This window comes from Conger conger, chromosome 14 (assembly GCF_963514075.1).
Source record: "Conger conger chromosome 14, fConCon1.1, whole genome shotgun sequence".
Lineage (NCBI taxonomy): Eukaryota > Metazoa > Chordata > Actinopteri > Anguilliformes > Congridae > Conger > Conger conger.
This window is the reverse complement of record NC_083773.1, coordinates 45,196,101-45,217,800: the sequence shown is the minus strand read 5'-3', so window position 1 is coordinate 45,217,800 and position 21,700 is coordinate 45,196,101. Positions and strand designations below refer to the sequence as shown.

Genomic DNA, 21,700 nt, shown 5'->3' with positions numbered 1-21,700 from the left:
CCCCTCTCCCTCTCTCTGCCCCTCTCGTCCCTCCCACTGTCTCTCCTTTCGTCTCCCTCCCTCTCTCTCTCCTTCCCTCCCTCTCCCTCTCCCTGTCTCTTTCCTTTTCTCTCTCCCCCTCTCTCTTCTTCTCTCTCCCTCTCTCCCTCCGTCCCTCCCTCTCTCTCCCTGTCTCTCTCCCTCCCTCTCTCTCTCTCCCTCTCTCTCTCTCTCTCCTGCCCTGGGGTTGGGGACTGCAGCTGCTCCCTCTCTGAGCCCTGCTTGTGACTCACTGCATCCTGACATGAACTGTAATTACAGATTAGGAGCGTTTCTGCCAACGCTGTGGCGTCTCTTTGAAGCAGGGCGGTGGAGGGGTCGAGGGGAGGGGGGGGGGCTGTGGGCCCTCAGGTGCCTGTCCCAGCTGCCACCCCCCAATAATGTGGGTAGGGCGGTGTAAATCTCCATTACAGTTTTAAAACCGCAAAAAAGGTTAAAGGGCACAGTCTTCCACCATGTGTGGTTTGGTTTACTAATTCAACTCGTTAACAAGTGAATGGGTGTGTTTGGGTCTGTCCGTTCACCCCACACAAACTACATGAGTACATTCCAGAAGAAAAGGCTGTCTCTTCCAGCACTGCTGCCTCCATCGCCTCCCGCGCTCTGCGCGTTTGAGTGCTTGTGGTCTCAGAGCCCACATGCGTCTGAAAAGGTTGCGTCGCGGTTCCGCCCTACCGGGCCGGATGGTGGGATTTCACTCCTCCAGTGAGGTTCAGTTCCTCAGCCCCATGCCCTGCTGTACCTCCTCCTGGCCACACAGTGGCAGTGTTCTAAAGCAGTATTAATTGCGTTAATTTGCATTCTTCTGAGGTGCCATCTGGCCATGGGTTTAAACACATATGACTGCAGAAACCTGCAGAGCAGGGGAAGCAGCAATACCAGGGCTTGTTCCAGTGACTTATATTTCAGCTTCTCCTTCTTTTCCTTCTTCCAAGTTTCACCCATCGAGGGAGGCAAGGAAAGAAAGCCAGAAAAGGAGAATGCAGGAATCAAGAAAATGTGAATTAGGCAAATGGAATGTCCTTGCTCTTTCAAACGTCCATTATAGACGTGGTAGATGGGTAGAGGTAGGTCCACAGGTTGATAGTTTATATGTCACGCTTTCCAAAAAAAATACTTCCATAAAGGATGTGCTCATGTTTCTTGGCTCAAGAAATCTTTGGGAGCCTCCTAGCTCCTGGATCCTAGCTTCTTGAAGGAACATTTAACGGGCTGGAATTTCCTTATATTTGAAAATCCTTATATGATGGATTTGTGGGTCAGGCTGGGATCGAGGAGACAGGAGGTTGCCCTCAGCGCATCTCCATCTCTCTCTCTTTCCCTCGAGCGGTTAGCCACAGCGAGCGGTTAGCCACCGCGAGCGGTTAGCCACAGCGGCGGCTTCACTTGCCATCGGTCCCTGCATCACGCCCATCTGCGCTCCTCCAGACTTCTCATCGAATCCACCCGCCATCTGAGCCGCAAAGTTCTGCATGGAAGAAAACAGCTGTCAATCACAAATCCATAAAATCATAATCCTCCACCCCGCCTTTCTCTCTCACTCTGTTCCTCGCTCTCTCTCACTCTTCCTCTCTCCCTCATTCTGTCTCTCATTCAATCTCCAACTAAATACAAATTTCTTTTTTTATTTTTGCTACATTAAGTTAGTGGTTGATCGTTAAATAGTTCAGGTAACACATGGCTTTGATCTCTCTCATTATCTCTCTCGTTCACACTCTTGTTCTCTCTCTCTCATTATCTCTCTCGTTCACTCTTCTTCTCTCTCTCATTATCTCTCTCGTTCACACTCTTGTTCTCTCTCTCTCATTATCTCTCTCGTTCACTCTTCTTCTCTCTCTCTCATTATCTCTCTCGTTCACTCTTCTCTCTCGCTCATAATTTCCTCCAGTTTTCTCTCACCTTCCTTTCTCTACAGCTTTAACACCCTCTCTCTCATCTGTTTCTCTCCTTTGTCTTTGCTGTGCTAGTCCTCTTCATGACCTCTCTCTCACACACTCCAGCGCAGCAGGAGGTAAGGTATTTCTCCCCCACAACACTCTCCCATCCTCTCCTCTCCTCCTCTCCTCTCATCCTCTCCTCATCTCTCCTCTCCTCCTCTCATCCTCTCCTCCTCTCTCTCCTCCTCTCCTCTCATCCTCTCATCCTCTCCTCATCTCATCCTCTCCTCTCCTTTCCTCCTCTCTTTTTCCACTCACCCCGCTGAGGCCTGGGGGCCCATTGGGTCCTGGAGGTCCGGGGGGTCCAGGGTTTCCGGGGGTACCAGGCTCTCCATCTCTTCCACGGGGACCAATGCTTCCCTGAGGGGGGAGAAAAGACACATAAGGTCCACTTCCTGCCTGAAGAGAGGCCCTCTTCCTGTCAGAACCAGCTGGGAGTGGGCCCACTTCCTGTCAGAATCAGATGGGAGTGGGCCCACTTCCTGTCAGAATCAGATGGGAGTGGGCCCACTTCCTGTCAGAATCAGATGGGAGTGGGCCCACTTCCTGTCAGAACCAGCTGGGAGTGGGCCCACTTCCTGTCAGAACCAGCTGGGAGTGGACCCACTTCCTGTCAGAATCAGCTGGGTGTGGACCCACTTCCTGTCAGAACCAGCTGGGAGTGGACCCACTTCCTGTCAGAACCAGCTGGGTGTGGACCCACTTCCTGTCAGAACCAGCTGGGAGTGGGCCCACTTCCTGTCAGAATCAGCTGGGTGTGGACCCACTTCCTGTCAGAACCAGCTGGGAGTGGACCCACTTCCTGTCAGAATCAGCTGGGTGTGGGCCCACTTCCTGCTGGGACCAGCTGTTAGATAACCTTATGCTGGTATTACCCAAGATGGAGAGACCTCCAAGAAAAAAAGAAGAAAAATGCAAGCCTAAGAAAACATAAGCAACATGCATACAACTTCAGGCAACAACACTGGAACAGCAAGTATACAGTCCCACACACTGAATGAAAGACCTACATAGTATCCACATATTTCACATACAACAAACTGATATCACAACTGCTTTCCTTGATCACATCACACGAATGTGTGGGAACTCCACTGAGGCGCTCAGAATGGTCAGCTGTAAGATGAAAGGCCTTAGAGACCCAGAGTAGAACAGGGGTCATCCTCAATTACTGTTCAGCCTGAGAAAATGTTTTAATTCAAAAGCTGTAAATCTGACATTTTATCCTGTTTTCTTCCAGAAGGAAACAAAAAACTAATATTCATTTGGACAGATGGTAAGGTATAAATTCATTCACTCAATCCCAAACAGTATTCTTCACAAGAAAAACGAATTTTGTTGCGGAGAACTAAACCAGTTTCTCTTTAGCTTTTTGTTTTGTTTTATAACTCTTTGTACAGTAGAAATGTATGCCTCGTGGGTGAAGTGTTTTAGTGAGGTTATTTATCCAATGTGCCTGATTTATGCCTGCATATATACATGTTCATAAAAACTCTGGAGAACCAAAGAAAACTTCTTAATAACCAGTTATGACAAATATTTAAGAGTGCTGTGTGTGCTTAAGTCACATGTTATGAAACAGCTGCATGATATATGCTGCTGTTGTGTGGCATTTATTACTGCACACCACAGGGGCTTTTTTATTGTTCTCAATAGCAAAACATTTGGACTAAAAGTACTAACCCTAACCCTAATCCTGACACTAACCAGTTACAATTACATTTTGACTGTAATAAAAGCAGACCGCTTTCACCCTGCAGATGAGAAGTAAATGAATACCCACCCCCGACCCTGTGGAGCAAGTCCTGGCAGAGTGTCAAATGCATTTTCTTTGGCAATGAAACACTGGCTCATTTTACCCATTAAACAGAGCAATAAATATCTGCTGCCATTCTTCAAAGCAAAAATCAGAGTAAAGGATTCACAGACACATCCTCACTGCTGTATTTACAGGTGGTCATTATCATAAAACTCACTGCTGCAGGAGAATACACATGACTCGCTTTGTGTAAGCATGTGTGAGAAGTATTTCAAGTACAGGTTAAGAGAGACACACAGCACAGTGCTGTGCTGAGATGGACACACACACTGTAGTACTTATGCCAGGTGCTACAGCCCTGGGTAACTAAGACATTTAGCATGTGATAACCTTTTACCACACAAAACCAGTAACGTGACCAATGATTGGTCATGGTGTCTGTTTTGCAAAAATGATTGGTTGGTATTAGTTCTGCCCTTTCTAAAAGGTTTTGTAAGTGCTAAAAGTATTGATAAATCAGGCACTATGTGTACTATGAAGATGACAAAATATCCATATTGAAAATATTGTGCTGTGTGCTGCATATGACTATGCATGTTATATTTTTATTTTTAGGTTATGAAATGAAGCTGCATTCAAACCTGTTTTTGGCATGATGAAGGTTATCTCATCTTATCAGACTTGATTGAAATATGAAAACTTAAATAAATAAATATTAGGATGGAGTGGATTTCTCATGTTGCCAGTCAGGCCATACCTCATGGATGAGGAATGGGTCATTCAACTAACCAACCGCTACCCAATCAGATCAGACCTCTAACCAAACAGATCAGACCTCTAACCAATCAGATCAGACCTATAACCAATCAGATCAGACCACTAACCAATCAGATCAGACCTATAACCAATCAGCTCAGACCTCTAACCAATCAGGTCAGACCTCTAACCAATCAGATCAGACCTATAACCAATCAGATCAGACCTCTAACCAATCAGATCAGACCACTAACCAATCAGATCAGACCTATAACCAATCAGATCAGACCTATAACCAATCAGATCAGACCTCTAACCAATCAGGTCAGACCTCTAACCAATCAGATCAGACCTATAACCAATCAGATCAGACCTCTAACCAATCAGATCAGACCACTAACCAATCAGATCAGACCTATAACCAATCAGATCAGACCTCTAACCAATCAGATCAGACCTATAACCAATCAGCTCAGACCTCTAACCAATCAGCTCAGACCTCTAACCAATCAGCTCAGACCTCTAACCAATCAGATCAGACCTATAACCAATCAGATCAGACCTCTAACCAATCAGATCAGACCTATAACCAATCAGCTCAGACCTCTAACCAATCAGGTCAGACCTCTAACCAATCAGATCAGACCTATAACCAATCAGATCAGACCTCTAACCAATCAGATCAGACCACTAACCAATCAGATCAGACCTATAACCAATCAGATCAGACCTCTAACCAATCAGATCAGACCTATAACCAATCAGCTCAGACCTCTAACCAATCAGCTCAGACCTCTAACCAATCAGGTCAGACCTCTAACCAATCAGATCAGACCTATAACCAATCAGATCAGACCTCTAACCAATCAGATCAGACCTATAACCAAAAGCTCAGACCGAGAGTCTCACTGCACAAGGGCTTCACCACGACCCAATATCACAAAATCAGTTATCAACATATTCACAACTTTCCACTACCTGAAACAGCTATAACAGGAGCATTTCAGTGCCAAGAAAAAAATATTCTTGCAGAAATATGCCTTAAAGCCATCATATCTTCACCATACAATCCTGCCATGATCTGCACATGGAGAACTCTGAAATGGACTGAAATGCAATTCTCAGTTTACAGTTTACAGTTTACTAACTTTATCTTTTAACATTTAACCCTCAGGCACTTTGCAAAGGAGCAGCAACGACTGACTTCAAGAGCTTGTGAGTCATGAAATGATTTTTACCAAACTATTGCCATCAATACAAAATACCAACCCTAACCCAAACCCTAACCATAATCCTAACCCCAACCCTAACCCTAATCCTAATCATAATCCTAACCCCAACTAGAAGAAAGCTAAGATAACTATAGCAGCCATATCTTTGGGCCTTTGCACACAAATGTAAATGAATGTAAATGAGCCAGCGATATATAAAAAGCCTTAATTCTCATGCATAGCACGAACTGCAGTGATGTTAGCACGTTAGCCCTGGGCATTCTGACAGTGTATGAAATGGTGTCTGATCGGTGTGGGATCAAAGGCGCTCGGAAGAGCGGAGCGCTGATTTCCCACGCTGATTACAGGCGTGCGGATCCACGGCCAAGTGTTCACATCATGGCCTCTTTCTGCGCGGCTGCCATGGCGACTGCAGTCGCACGTTTGATGGACGCTCTGATTTAACGGTCTGGCCACGCAGGCCAAGGGCACGCGGTCAGTGTGTCTGACCCAAACAGCCAAAGCCAGGCTGGGCTTCTGAGGCTCATGTCCGGGTCCTGTTGAGAGACGCTGCCCAGTAGCACCACTGCGCTAGGCTCCAGTATAGCCGTTTCAGCCACCTTTTCAGTGTTTTAGGACAATACTATACTCCTAAAACTCTGTGGATGAATCAGGGGCAGTTTGCATCTTTGCTCACAGGCTGAGAGGAGCAGCCACGCTTTGCTGAGTCTCAGGCTGAGAGGAGCAGCCACACTTTGCTGAGTCTCACAGGCCGAGAGGAGCAGCCACACTTTGCTGAGTCTCACAGGCCTAGAGGAGCAGCCATGCTTTGCTGAGTCTCACAGGCCTAGAGGAGCAGCCATGCTTTGCTGAGTCTCACAGGCTGAGAGGAGCAGCCATGCTTTGCTGAGTCTCACAGGCCGAGAGGAGCAGCCACGCTTTGCTGAGTCTCACAGGCTGAGAGGAGCAGCCATGCTTTGCTGAGTCTCACAGGCCTAGAGGAGCAGCCATGCTTTGCTGAGTCTCACAGGCCTAGAGGAGCAGCCACGCTTTGCTGAGTCTCACAGGCCTAGAGGAGCAGCCATGCTTTGCTGAGTCTCACAGGCTGAGAGGAGCAGCCACGCTTTGCTGACTTGCTGTGTAGTCCCTGGCTCCAAATTGGTACAACATGGCCATTCCCAAAACAACCTTGATTTTGACGGTTTCAAAAAGCTTTTCACAAGCCCTTGGCCAGCCCATGGGTGACAGACGTTGTCTGTATGTGCTCTCCAGCCGATGGTACAGGCGGTGACCACCGCAGGCTGACAGAAGACCCCTCCATAAAATGGACGTGACAACAGGAGTCTGGGACAGAACTCACCCTCTCTCCCTTATCTCCTCTGTCTCCGCGAGGCCCCTGCTCTCCTGGTGGTCCCTGCGAAACGAAGAGAGAGACCAATGAGACGGCAAACTGACAACCCCTCTTAGAAAAAATAACTGCAGTTCAACTGTAGTTGCTATGATAGTAATTATTGCAGTATTACTGCAGTATTATGCAATATTTTGGGCATGCTTGTTTTTTTATTACAGCATCACTAGAGTTATAATGCAGTTTCACTACTTATGTAGAAGTATTGTACTGCACTTTAACTGCATTGCACTGCACTGCACTACAGTTAAAATGCAGTATTACTACGCAGTATTTGCAGTATGTCCAAGATGATAAAACAACCAATTAAATTACTCAAAAGGCTTACCGTGGGCCCTCCTGGTCCTCTCGGTCCTACAACCTAAACAACAAAAACATAACACCAAGATAAACATCCCACTGAATCCACAGTTTAGTGCCAAATTCCTGGTTTAGAACATTCATATAATGTATGTATTTAGCCTTCGTGTATCCAGTTTTATCTCACTGCGAGTAAAATCTCCTTAGCAAGAGAGACCTAATAAATGCTTCCATTTAATATGCCAATAAAATAAAAATTCTACTAAATTCTACTAAATAGATATAATAGATATATATGAAGTTATTCTTAGATGAAGGACTTGGTCTATGAAATGAGTCAGTGCTTTTTGGCTTGCAGCCCAGGGGAGTTGTGAGCCAAAATCTTGTAGTTTTAATAGCAGTAACTCTGTATATGGCCAAGTTTGATAATAGTGAGCAGGTTAACAGGGTTCACACCGCTAAAGTGAAGTTTGACTGTAGTGAGCAGGTTAACAGGGTTCACACCGCTAAAGTGAAGTTTGACAATAGTTGTGTGTGTGGGCCTGCGTATATGTGTATGTACTGTGTGTATGCGAGTGTGTGTATGTGTGTATGTGTGCGTGCATTTGTATGTGTATGTCTTCATGTTTGTATGTGTGTGTATGCAAATGTATGTGTGCGCGCACATGTGTGTGCATGTCTGTGTGTGTGTGTTTGTATGTCCATGCACGTGTGTGTGTGTGTGCGCGAGCAGATGTGTGTGTGTGTGTACCGTATGTGTGTGTATGCGCGTGTGCACATTCGTGTGTACTGTAAGTGTGTGTGTATGTGTGTGTGTACAGTATCTGTGGACTGAAATGGTCTCCATGTGCGTGGCAGGTGTGAAGGCCAGGCTCCCTGCATACTGTTAGTGTGTGTGTGCATGTATATGTGTGTGTATGTGTGTGCGCACATATGTGTGTGTACAGTATGTGTATGTGTGCATGCAAATGTGTGTGTGCACATGTGTGTATGTACAGAATGTGTGTGTATGTGTGTGTGCACATGTGTGTGTGTGCATGTGTGGGTATGTGTGTGCACGTGTGTGTGTATGTGTGCTGTGCATATGAGTGTGTGCATGCGTATGTGTATGTATGCATGTGTGCACGTGTGTGTACAGTATGTGTGTGTGCACATGTGTGTGCGTGCATGCATATGTGTGTGCACAGTATGTGTGTATATGTGTGTGTGCACATGTGTGTGTGTACAGTATGTGTGTATATGTGTGTGTGCACATGTGTGTGTACAGTATGTGTGTGTATGTGTGTGTGCACATGTGTGTGTGTACAGTATGTGTGTGTATGTGTGTGTGCACATGTGTGTGTGTACAGTATGCATATGTGTGCATGTGTGCGTATGTGTGCTGTGCACATGTGTGTGTGCATGTGTATGTGTGTGTGTATGTGTGTGTGCACGTGTGTGTACAGTATGTGTGTGTATGTGTGTGTGCACATGTGTGTGTACATTATGTGTGTGCACATGTGTGTGTGTACAGTATCTGTGGACTAAAAATGGTCTCCATGTGCGTGGCAGGTGTCCCTGCATAGTTTGTGTGTGTGTGTGTGTGTGTGTGTATGTGTGTGTGTACAGTATGTGTGCAGTGCATATGCGTATGTGCGTGTGTGCATGTGTGTGTGTGTGTGTGTACTGAAATGGTCTCCATGTGCAGGTGTGAAGGTGTGTACACAGTTGGGAGTGAAGCTGTGTTGTGCTTGGCTCTTTGCCGTCGTTAAAGCCCCCCAGGCCTGACACATGGCTACCCAGCCCCTCACAGACTCCCAGTCCTTATCCCATTCCTTTCCCCTTCCCAAACTCATTCTGCATCATGGGAAGTTACGCAACGGTCAGCAGCGTACTGCACAGTCAGTTCAGAGTGTGGAACGGGGTGAGCCGCCATCTCAGACCACAGAGGATAACCTGCCCAGACAGACAGGCAGACAGACAGACAGACAGACAGACAGACAGACAGACAGACAGACAGACAGACAGACAGGCAGACAGACCGGCCGACAGGCAGACAGACAGGCCGACAGACAGGCAGACAGACAGACTTACATCTGTGATGTCACCGGGTTCACCTTTCTGTCCCTGTGTAAACAGAGGAGTGGAAATATTAGGACTGAATTTAAACCCCAAAACAACAACAAAGAAACAGTTTCCTTTAAAAAGAATATCTACAAAAGAAGCATATTCATTAGCACAGCTAATCTACTCTGAGTGCACTATGTATATAAAATGTTGACCAAATACTGTATGGGTCAGATCCAGACCTGGGTCATATGAGTAAATGTTTTGAATTCAAATACGTTTCTATGCTGGATTGAGCAGTGCTTGCACTTTTTCAGAGTATTTAATCGGTTCCAATACACCGGACAAGCTCAGCAAAGCGCAGAAAAGTATTTAAATCTAAAACAATGGATTTTTTGAACCAGGTTATTTGAACCAGATCACACAAAAGCTTTCCATATTTTCCTGAAATACAGCTCCAGTATAGTATGAGATCAGCATGAGCAGAATATGACTGAAGCGGATGGGGAGAACATAACCAGAGGATTTCACCCCAAGGGTCTCATTTCCGCCCTTCCTCAGGTCCCGTGTCTGATACAGAATTCTGCGGCCCTGACATACATCTGACAGTGGTTCGCAGTGATTTTGAATAGCAGTTTATTTATGAAAGGTATGAACATATAGCTCTGTTACATCATTTGGTATTAAGATTAAGATTAAGATTATAACCCACTCCCTGTCATATTTAAAATAGAAAAATAGCTCTTTTTGCACAAGCACACTCATCCACATACACACACACACACACACACACACACACACACCACACAAACACGCACACAAGCACACTCACACACACACACTCACACACACACACACACACACTCACACACACACACACACATGCACACACTCACTCACTCACACACACACTCACACACTCTCACTCACACACACACTCACACACACACACACACGCACACACACACACACTCACACACGCACACACGCCCCCACACACGCACCCACACACACACACACACACACTCACACACTCACACACACACACACACTCACACACACACACACACACAAACACACACACACACACACACACACACACACACACACACACACAATGCAACAAAAGATGAATGACACAGATTGGTGCTATTTTATGCCAGTATGCCAGCATGTCTAGACTGACAAGGCTTGCCATTAATGTTATGACTTTTGGCTTTCAGTCAACCCTGGCACACAGACAGATAAAAAACACTGTTGCAGAAAGATGTTAGTCCACATGGACTCACCTTGGCACCAACTGGTCCTGTTTATTTCCCAGAGAGAAAGAAATAGAGAAAATACATTATTAAAAGTACCACTTCATGTTATTAAAAATCACAGTTATTCTCTCCTCCATCTGCAGAACAAGGTAAATTTAGAGGATTGTTTGTGTTAAACAATACGGCCCAAAACAGTACAGCTACTTGGGAGCTCAGGGCTGGTATTTCCAACTTTTTCTTCCTTTCTGTTACTACGTAAAGCGTGTTGGCACAGTCTTATGTTACTGCATAAAGTGTGTTGGGATAGTCTTATGTTACTGCATAAAGTGTGTTGGGATAGTCTTATGTTACTGCATAAAGTGTGTTGGGATAGTCTTATGTTACTGCATAAAGTGTGTTGGGACAGTCTTCTGTTACTGTGTAAAGGGTGTTGGGACAGTCTTCTGTTACTGTGTAAAGCGTGTTGGGACAGTCTTCTGTTACTGCATAAAGTGTGTTGGGACAGTCTTCTGTTACTGTGTAAAGCGTGTTGGGACAGTCTTCTGTTACCACGTAAAGCGTGTTGGGACAGTCTTCTGTTACTGTGTAAAGCGTGTTGGGACAGTCTTCTGTTACTGCATAAAGTGTGTTGGGACAGTCTTCTGTTACTGTGTAAAGTGTGTTGGGACAGTCTTCTGTTACTGCGTAAAGTGTGTTGGGACAGTCTTCTGTTACTGTGTAAAGCGTGTTGGGACAGTCTTCTGTTACTGTGTAAAGCGTGTTGGGACAGTCTTCTGTTACTGTGTAAAGCGTGTTGGGACAGTCTTCTGTTACTGCGTAAAGTGTGTTGGGACAGTCTTCTGTTACTGCGTAAAGTGTGTTGGGACAGTCTTCTGTTACTGTGTAAAGCGTGTTGGGACAGTCTTCTGTTACTGCGTAAAGTGTGTTGGGACAGTCTTCTGTTACTGCGTAAAGTGTGTTGGGACAGACTCTTCTGCGAAAAACAAATAAAATATAAAAAATGCAAACTGAGCAGGGTGATGACAAATTCAAGTCAGGATGGGAGGGGGTGGGGTTGGAGAAGTGTTGCTGGAAGTTTCCATCTCCAGGGGGTCAGAGGGTAGAGGGCAAAGTTCAAGCAGCTGGGGAGTTTGGGGGGAGGGGGGGTCATGTCAGGAGGGGGTGGGGTAAAAATGGACACATGGGCACAGCCAATAAGCCCAGGTGCGTGGATATGAAGGGCTTAGTCAATATTATTAGTGCCATCAAATTTGAAACAAAATGGCGACTTGGGCTTAATCAATATTATTAATGCCATAGAGTTTGAAACAAAATGGAGTTTTGTTCATAATGCTGGGTAGGCAGGACTGGGATGCAATGGGAAGAAAAGCTTGGGGAACAGAGTGAGAGTGAAGCAATGCTGAAATATGGCTTTCTACCCTGAAGCCATTTTAGAGTCGACATTTCACTTTGCTTTTTTAAGCTTGCAGCACATACTGTTATGGATTATCTTTTTAACTGAGAAAAATGCATTGGGAGGAAACTTGTGCTCCTGGTATCCTTGTGTTCCAAAGCAATGTTTTTGTCAAAGTAGCTAAATAAGCAGCCTGACCAAATTGTAGAAATAAACATCTTTCATTTGCATTGGAAAAACAAGGATATAGCGCAAGAAGTTTCCTTTTCAAAAGAACACTTCTAAGTTCAAATATACTGCTCTTGCAGGTTTAATGGCTTCTTTCTGAATGAAAAATACAGACCCAGCTAGCAAAATATAAAAAAATAAAAAGCTTTTCCATCAATTGGAAAAAAAATAATTCCTTTCCATCAAGTGTGGAACTCCCACCAGACCCCACTGGGAGATATATGGTGTAACTGGGGAGCAGTAGCTCACTTTACGGTTTAACTCTGAGAGAAATATCTGTCAGATATTGCTTAGAACCGCCATTTGACAATTCTGCTTATTTTCTTTGTTAAATCAGGTATGAGCTATGCCGTCTCCAAACTTTGGAGGAAAGGCTGGGCCACGTCTGTTAAAGAGAAGGATTTCATAATATGTCCCACATGTGGACAGTCCTGGGAATGATATAACGTCCAAACAAGCTGCTCTCAAGGTGGACCATTGTCAAATATCAGGAAAATCATTCTTTCTTGATACAAAAAGCAGCAAAGCAGTTTAAAATGGACTTGGAAGTGTCTTTCTGAGGTTTTTTTCAAGTGTTTCATGTGGAAAAAAATCAGCTACTACTTTATAAAAGTGGCCAGTGGCATAGACAATGCACATTTATAAAGCTGTGGCCTTTTTTTTCCAACTGAAAACAATGAAAAAGGCACAATGGATCACACAGTAATTTATTTATGAAACGTTGAATAAATAAATTACGACCAGCGGGTGGGCTCTGGACAGCCGGGCAGATGGGACAACACTCCCCGAACGGGATCTCGGGGTTGGGGCAGTCTTTTAGCTCCTCGCAGATAATATCGTCGCAGAGGACGCTTCCAGTGTCGCACACGCAGATGCGACATGGCTGCGGCTTCCACACGTCCTTGTCGCTATAGCGCTGGCCTTCTTGGACGCAGCTGCCCGGCTCCTCTGCGCGACGCCACACGGGGGCGCAGAGAGAGCGGGGCAGGCGGGAGGAGGAAGGAGAGAGAGAAAAGACCGCAACACAGCTTTAATTATCTGCTACCGTCGAGGAGGAATATTTAAAGACATTCTAACAGCAAACGGTAAACATGTAATCATACACAGCGTAAGCATATTCAGTGCTTCCTGAAATATCTAAAGCAATGTAATACAGTTATAAAAAATCTATAGGCCAACATGACGGAAAATATGTACAGGTACAAGAGAAAGATATCTCAGTAGAGAAATGGTAGGGTACTGCTTTCACACACTACGACAACATTGGAGACACATTTTCACATTACATTACATTTTTACATTACATTTACATTTTGATTTTGTCATTTGAAAATGCAAAGTTTACCAGAATACTATAATTAATACGTATGTGCCATGTGCTTAATTTGATTACCAAACGCGCAGGGTTAAGTGTGTTTTTATCGACACTATCATTTTGTGAAATGAGCTATCATACAAAATGGATGTCTGCCAACATTCACCTCAGCAGAAGTCGGATGCAACGCAGTTCCCTATATATACCACGCGGTGGCAGTGTGGAGCTATAGATCTGTTTATGCGCAGCATCTCGTCGCGACGAAATAAAGGTGACAGAGTCGGGTAATGATGGCGCATCTGATGGTTTATTGGTCAGTATATACTGTGTACTTCCATGAAACAGATTCAACGCGTTCATTTTATCCATTCAGTTTCCCTCACGGCATTCCCCCCTCTCCTCAAACAGGATTTCACACGGCCGATTTGCAGAAACCACTCCGAGGTAATTGCGTGCACATTTCTGAAGGTAAATTACACCGTAAAGCTGAAAATAGAGCAGCATTGGACAACGCGCACATTCTTATAATTACGAACTCGCCTGCCATTTTTCCACGTAGTTTTTAACTGTTTTTATTACCAACTTCAAGGAGAGAGAGAGAGAGAGAGAGAGAGAGAGAGAGAGAGAGAGAGAGAGAGAGAGAGAGAGACCGTTTGAGGGGGGGGGGCATGTGACACAGCAACTCTTTGTAGTTTATCTGTCTAAATTCCACACGAGAGAGCGAATAAACCTTCCACCAAAAGACGCACACAACCACAACTAGTGTGCTACACTGAATATCATTTTGCGAAAATATATGGAGGGTTGTTACCTTTAACAACACAAAGCCAACAGCCTACAATGGCCTGCACCTCCCCCCCAACAATGTCATTATGCTAAATTAACACATGACATGACAGTGACATTTCTGCGAATGAATGCCCAACAGGTAAGCGATGGGCCTAATATAAATGTCAGTGCAGTACAGTTGCCGAAGAGAGGGGGCTTTTACCCGGAACGTTCAAGGCGCCAGGGATGTATGCTGGTGCGTATGTACAGTAGCCGTGTTTACCTTGGGAGGCCTGGTCAGCTCTGGGTAACCTACAGGACCCCGACAGGCCACCAATGAATGAGCTCTTTTTTTAAAGAAACAGAGCGCCCAATTCACAAGGTATCGCCCTATCCAAACACGGGGCGCTTCTAACCCCCCACCTGGAACCCATAGCTTCGTCAGACGCCAGTCCAAACACGCCGAAGAATGGAGAAAGGGCAGCTTTCATACACATACCTGTGGGTCCGCTTAATATTAGTTTTTGGCACTAATTCAAAAAAAGTAGATTCAATTTCCCGCTGTTACAGATCTGAGAGGGCAAGATTGCGTACAGACGGTAAAGTCTAAAACGTATTAGCGTTGACCCAAGACATTTGAGGAGGGGTATTGGTTTTTGTAGACTACCTAGCGTTTCAATGGGTAGCCTATACGCGCATATTTCTTTTATTCCCCCTAGTGGGAACTATTTGACGTGATTTCCAGATCAGAGATGTTTTTTCCACATTTTTATAAGGGGAAGAATGATGCTATATTGAACACAGGTATTTGACATATTTGGAGTTAACCAAACCGTCACACTGGAGGAGTGAATATAACTTAATATTTCCCCGTGTATACTTCCTGCTATCTCAGTAACCCGTAATTGAATTGGTGACCCCCCTCCACTCAGCGGGACGAAGCCCGGCGCGTCGAGCGGCCCTTTGAGCCTGCGAGTCTGAGGTCACTCGGACTTCTTAAACCGAGCATATCTCTGAAATATTTCCCCCGGTAGCTCTCGGGAAAGAACGACTTGCATTATGTCCAGGGGCCTCTGTGCGACGAACGGGTAACCCGAGACCTCAATAGCGCGTTATTTCTGCCTACTTTTCTGTTTCTTTTCGAAACCCCCGCCCAACCCCCCTCCATGAATTGAATTTTGAGCCAAGCAGAGTCGGAACCCTTTGCGTAACTGCAGGCTGTGCGCTATGCCGAATTATAAAAATCCCCCCTCCCCCCCTTCCCCTTTTGTTAAATAATATATTTTCCAGTAGTCTTCTCGCCAGACAATCTTTTCTTTCCCCCCGGCCGGCACAGCCTTTGGGTAATGTAGAAAACAGATGGAAACACTAAAATCATATGGAACCTTCATTCTGGCCGGTGGCCATGAATACCTCTCAACCTTTTCAAAATTCCACAACTGTATTCTATTGATCTTGCCTAGTGCAACCCCAAGCACAATTTTATCAATTCATTCGTATTTAAAACCGTATCACTACAATATTATGAAAACAACTCCGCATATTTATCAGTAACGGGCACGCATTTAGATTATTCTTATGGTATCCAGCTAATTAGGGTCCACCTTTTTTTCAACAAGCCTGGATTTGCCTCGGTGCCCTATGACAGCAAAGGAATGTTAACGCTTTTATGCTACAGGCCCTTCAGCCTGGCCACCTCTCATTTAGAAGCCGTTCATCCCGAGTTTATCTGATGCGAAAAAAGGAGCCAGTCAAAACGCTTTAGGAATGTCTGCACGCAGCCGCAGGTGTCCGGCGCTGCTCCCGGCGCGAGACTGGAAGCGAGCGGAAAGGGGACCTAACTTCGGCATGGAACTTCTAACCCCCAAAACCTTCTTCTTCTAACCCCAAAAAACACACAATCACCGCCACTCTCCTGTGCTCCTGTAATTTATGACACCTGATCATTTCAATCACTCAAGAAAAAAATAAACTGGGAAACTAGTCAATTTAATCAGTTTAAATACATTTGAAATGAAAGATAATTCGGATAGGCTTATTAAATATTCAATTTCTAATTCACAGAAGACCAAATCACTCTTTGTGTGGAATCCTTAAGTTCGTCCATTACATTCATGGAACAGATGACAGAGAATGCACAATTTAGATGCCACAAATTCCGACAGAAAGACAGACGTATCCAAGATATTTCCCCAGAGATTATCGCATTTAATTTCATGAAATACTTTCCTCTACGGGTTGAAGAGTGAGATTGCAGTCAGTCTCAGAAGACTTCACGAGTCTAACCACAGTTTTCGTCATACCACAACATTTTAAGGTATGAAAAGAAACGCACACGTGCAAAAGATGCGAATTGACAAATGCCGTTACACTGATGCCGCTACCCGTTTGTTTAACTGATAAAGTGCAATAGGGTATGAACTAAAATTTTTAATTTCACCTCTGCACCCATAGGAAATCGCCAAATCTCAGATAATTCAGACAATAATAAGACAATGTCAATTTTGAAAAACCAGTCCACTTTTCATCTGTTGGTAAATCATTCTATGGAAACGAAGCGGAATTTTACGAAACACTTTAAAACTATGCATTGTGTTTCAAAGTCCTTTAGAAAAATAATAATAATAATGAATTAAACAAAACGTTCAAACTTACGGTCATCCTCTTCCTGACATTTGACAACGGCTAATAGAACGACTTGAGTTGCTACAAGTAGCAGTACAGTCCTGGAATCCACAAAGCTGAACATGTCTAAATATTAGACATGCAGGACCTTTGGGGTAAGAAAATGAAGAAGGGGCGACGGGAGCGAAGCGCCTCTCTCTGCTTTTAGTGTGTGTGTTCCCCTTGACCGAACCGAACCATAAAGTCAACTTTCCAAAACTCGACGGGAATCCAGCGCCAGGGCCCCAGCACAATATCAGCACCGCGCGCTCCAGGCCAGGCACTGCCGTTTTATGTCCTCACTGGCTTCAATGGATCTTCGTATATTCCCGAATACCAGTCCAACCCCTACCCCCTGTCAAGCTGAAATCTGAGCCCCGTTTCCCTCCCCATTTTGTCTCCCAAGTTCCATTCTCCAAAACCCCTCCTTCCCTTCGCTGCTGATGAAAAGGGGTACCCAAAAGTTTCACTTTTTTTCTCCCCAAGCCTAAGTCCCCGCCCGCCCCCTTTCACCGACTCCTCTCCGCTTCCCAGACTCAGAGCGCAAGAACTACAAGGCTTATTTTTAGACAAATTAAAAAAAATTTATGAATAAAAATGTCACATTTTGCTGCCGCTGAGATAAAAAAATGAATAAATAAATTCATTAGCACCTGTTTTAGATACTGCAGCCTACTGCAGATACTTGAGTTGATTAAAAGTCTCGGATCTTGCGTCAGTAAGCTACTCATTTTGTCTACTCGAGTCATGTTAGGACTTGATGAAAACGTAGGTATAGTACTCTAAATTAACTTCTTTCAGGGAGAAAATAATTGCTTAAGTATTTTCTTACAGCATAATAATATGTATTCACGTGGATCACAAAGTTCTGGTAAATTTGTCACAATTTTTTTATAAGAAGTGCATGTTGGCTAAACTGCTGAAGTTTTGCAAGGGAAATGAACGACTTTAATAGTGTTTAGAATCGTATGGAACAGGTCTCAATGTATTTTATTAATATAGAATTGCTTAAATAACTTGAGGTAAGCAAAACGTGAACTCTTTTGATTGTTTGACCGTCTAAAATGATGAACCGACTAAATTTGTGGTACTTGTAATCCATACAGCGAATATCATTCTGTTAAAATTGTATTAGAAACGCACGTTTGAGCTAAGGAACAGTGACTGCATGAAGCGATTTGTTTTGTGAAATTAAACAGGTTCTTAATTTACTCTCCATGGATACATTTGCAACTTCTAGACACTGCATTTACACCGGCTAAATTTTAAGATAATTTGCCAATGCAATCAACCTGGTTCTATGTGCAAGAAGGGAATTGGAATAGAAAACAAAAGGCCACCCCTTCGCAAAGGCTAAGGTGTGTTAAGTGGATTTGTTCTCCACGAGGCAGTTGATTTGGAAAGCTAATGAATAGGCTAAATGTATCCTAACATGTTTTGGAATGTCTCTAGAATTTTCGACTTTATAAAAGGACGTGCGCTTATTTCAGAAGTCCTGAGTCGGCCAAAACTGTTTAAATATTAAAATATGTTAATAGATAATATGTTGAACATGGCGTTGCTGTCACACACATAACTCATAGAAATAGCAAATGCAACACAAGTAGGCCAATTTCAAAGTTCACTTTAACCTAAATGCAGAATTATAAATTGAACATCAATTTGATAGGTGATTTCATTCGGATATAACGTTGCTTCATATTTCATGTCAGACCAAATAGGCTCCAGCCCTGTCCCGGATGCTCAATAAGCACTTAACAATGAGTAGACACGTGCTTTCATGTTTCTTTCATGCATCTGTATACGATCCCCACAGTTCGTTTGGACACTTTACAGCAGCGCGGCTGCTAGTTTCTGATTGGCTCGGTGATTTTGATTGACTAGGTGAAGGAGGAATAATTAGGAGGGGAATAAGAAGGGGCGGGGCCAGCTACCCTCACCTGGTTTGTCAGCGGGGCTGTCAGTTGTTACATTGAGTTTTTCTGCTTGGCCTGTTCTCTATATAAACGCGCGGACTGCAGGATCTGAAATATGTGTGTGTTTTCGGTCATGAGGATACGGCGGAAGGTACACAGCCTGTTTGGGCTTTTCGCTGAGCTGAACGCAGTGGAATGGAAATATCTTTTCTCTGGGCAATTTTAACCATTTACTACCTGGCTGCTTCCATTCTTATTTTTATTCTGGTTTGGATGGTGACTTGGGTTTGAGCACGGCTTTGAAGACAGCTTACTAATGTCTATATGGATTATTTTTATTTATGTTTCATGTTTTTTGCACACTTGATATTTTTGAACAAAACCTGGATTTAATATTTTATCGGTTTTCTTTTATGCTTACAATAATACCGTGCTAAAAGCAAGTACCTGTGGCTGGTATTTTCATGAGGTCGAGCCGTTTGACACATTTGGGATCGCCAAGCTGTCCAATCACACCCTGGAGCTGATCTGCTCATCCACTGAGCAGCCTCAGAATGTGACCGGCACTCCACCCTATCAAACCCTCAGATGTTAGCAGCCTGTGTGGGGCTCTGGTTGGTTGGGGAAATGTACTCATTTATACACAAAGAGAACATTACTGTACAGGAATCGTTGATGAACAGAAATATAGCTCCACTCTCACTTTATTTCTGGGAGTGTACCAACCATTCTCATTCATCAGAAGGGCCAATGGTTGTGATGTCAGAGCCACCTGGAACTCTGTCCCCCCCCCCTGCCCCTCCCACAGCACAGCGCTGCTTCACCCCCGACCTGGAGGACAAATAATCTCCTGAAATGCCCAAATCCTTCAGGAACCAGTACAATTCCTGCAGATTACGTACAAATAAGCATTTATTTTTGACTAATATTCAAAGAGAAATGTTAATGTTAAAAGTACATATGACTGCACATTTTGGCTGGAAATATGTTTTCCTGAAATCTTCAGGGACCTGGAGCACTATTTTAAAAAGTTGTCAAATTCAAATTTGTATCTGGATATGTATTCATAAAGCCTCTCACACTACTGATCTAGGGTCAGGTTTCCCCAGGCCATATCCAGACTTATCCATTAAGAGCTGAAACACTAAACTGATCCTAGATCAGCCCTGGACACTTTTTGAATGTGGGCCTACAGCTCATAATGCAGCGTATACTGAGAGAGCCGAACTGGGAGAACCCATCATGTTCACACATGGCTTTCTCCATATTTTAGTGTCGATCACAGATTACACACTACTGGAGGATTGGCAGTCTGCTTCTGTGTTGATCAGAGATTACACACTACTGTAGGTTTGGCAGTGTTTGTCTGTGTTGTCTGAACTGCAGCCTCCTATAAATGTTCTGAATTCATTCTGTACCGAAGGGAAAAGGGGAGGAGCTGTATCAAGGTGACATCACCATTGTGGGTGGGGCTCTGTACTTGGCAGTAGGCTTATTTCCTGTAGGCTGATAACAAATGTCCTCCGAGAAGTTTGTGGAAAAGTTGCTGAAACGCGGTGTAGACCTTCAGGTGAAACCCTGTCTGCATTCGGTTTGCTGAAACGTGAAAGTTTCCGAGCCAACTTGGACGTAGCCAGGCTATATCCGGTTAAATCCTGAGCTGTTTTGGAGCTATCCAATCCATTCATGTCAAAGTGTTTCCGAAACTAGACTTCCATGCTTCTAGATGTCTAGCTTTTTTCACTGGGCAGATATTTGAGGCAGTTTTTATTCCTACATCTTTCACAGGAGGGCAGACACTCCTGCAGGAAATTACAGAGATTTAGCATCGGGTAGATCTTTGTGGATCTGTCACCTCAAATATGATAAATTCAAAAGCTGCTGCTGATGACTTTGCGGTATTTTTTGACGAGAAGGTTGCAGATATCCGCAGCACCTTCGCGACCACCACCACTTCTATGCCTGCCTCCATTTCTGTGTCTGCCCCCTGTTTCTCCTCTTTCTGTCCCCTTACAGATGCTGATGTGTCTCACCTCCTGCTCTCCCACCGCCCTACTACTTGTGCCCTGGACCCCATCCCCTCAAACCTCTTTCAGGCAATCACGCCTGACATCCTCCCGTTTGTCACCTCCCTTGTTAACTCCTCTCTGTCCTCTGGCTGCTTTTCCTCATCATTCAAGAGGGCCTACATCACCCCACTCCCAGATTACTGATCTAGAATCAGTTTTCCTCTGTCAATGTCCTAACCTTACCCATTGTGAATGAAAATCTTAAACTGATCCAAGATCATTGAGGTTATAGTAAACATGCTATTAAACAGGCTCTGAAAGTCCTAAATATAGATATTATCTCAAAGCTATATAATCTGCAGATGGAAGCCTATAATTCAAAGCTCTTGGATATTTCCCGCTGGTTATTTGTTAGCTGCTCTGTGTGTATGCTTCACCATTTGTTATATTTTTTCCTTGAATGGTAGTCGAAATCTGACACAGATTAAGTTTAGTCCTTGACTAAATTCAATTTTGAATGGAGATTCTCCACAAAAGAGAATTTTCCACAAGAGAATTGTGGAAAATGATTTGAGGACTAAACTTAATCTGTGTCAGTGAAACTGATTCACACTACCATAAACTACCCTCTCCACAACCACAACCACAACCACAACCATAAACCAACCTTTCCACATCCACAACCATAA

At 44.2% G+C, this 21,700-nt stretch overlaps 1 protein-coding gene across 2 annotated transcripts in view; it reads right to left on the bottom strand.

Annotated features, from left to right (window-relative positions):
* The window catches only part of col2a1b (collagen, type II, alpha 1b), a 76,320-nt gene extending 58,958 nt beyond the window's left edge, over positions 1 to 17,362 (bottom strand). The window contains exons 1-8 of one of the 2 annotated variants that reach the window (XM_061219056.1): positions 17,078 to 17,362; positions 13,081 to 13,287; positions 10,746 to 10,762; positions 9,484 to 9,516; positions 7,439 to 7,471; positions 7,063 to 7,116; positions 2,235 to 2,336; positions 1,430 to 1,507 (exon numbers count right to left, since the gene is read on the bottom strand). In XM_061219056.1, coding sequence (XP_061075040.1) covers positions 1,430 to 1,507; positions 2,235 to 2,336; positions 7,063 to 7,116; positions 7,439 to 7,471; positions 9,484 to 9,516; positions 10,746 to 10,762; positions 13,081 to 13,287; positions 17,078 to 17,171 — 618 coding nt within the window. In that variant the 5' untranslated portion in view covers positions 17,172 to 17,362. The remainder of the gene's footprint in view (positions 1 to 1,429; positions 1,508 to 2,234; positions 2,337 to 7,062; positions 7,117 to 7,438; positions 7,472 to 9,483; positions 9,517 to 10,745; positions 10,763 to 13,080; positions 13,288 to 17,077) is intronic. The other variant, XM_061219057.1, reaches the window with a different exon arrangement.
* Between the last annotated feature and the right edge of the window lie 4,338 nt (positions 17,363 to 21,700).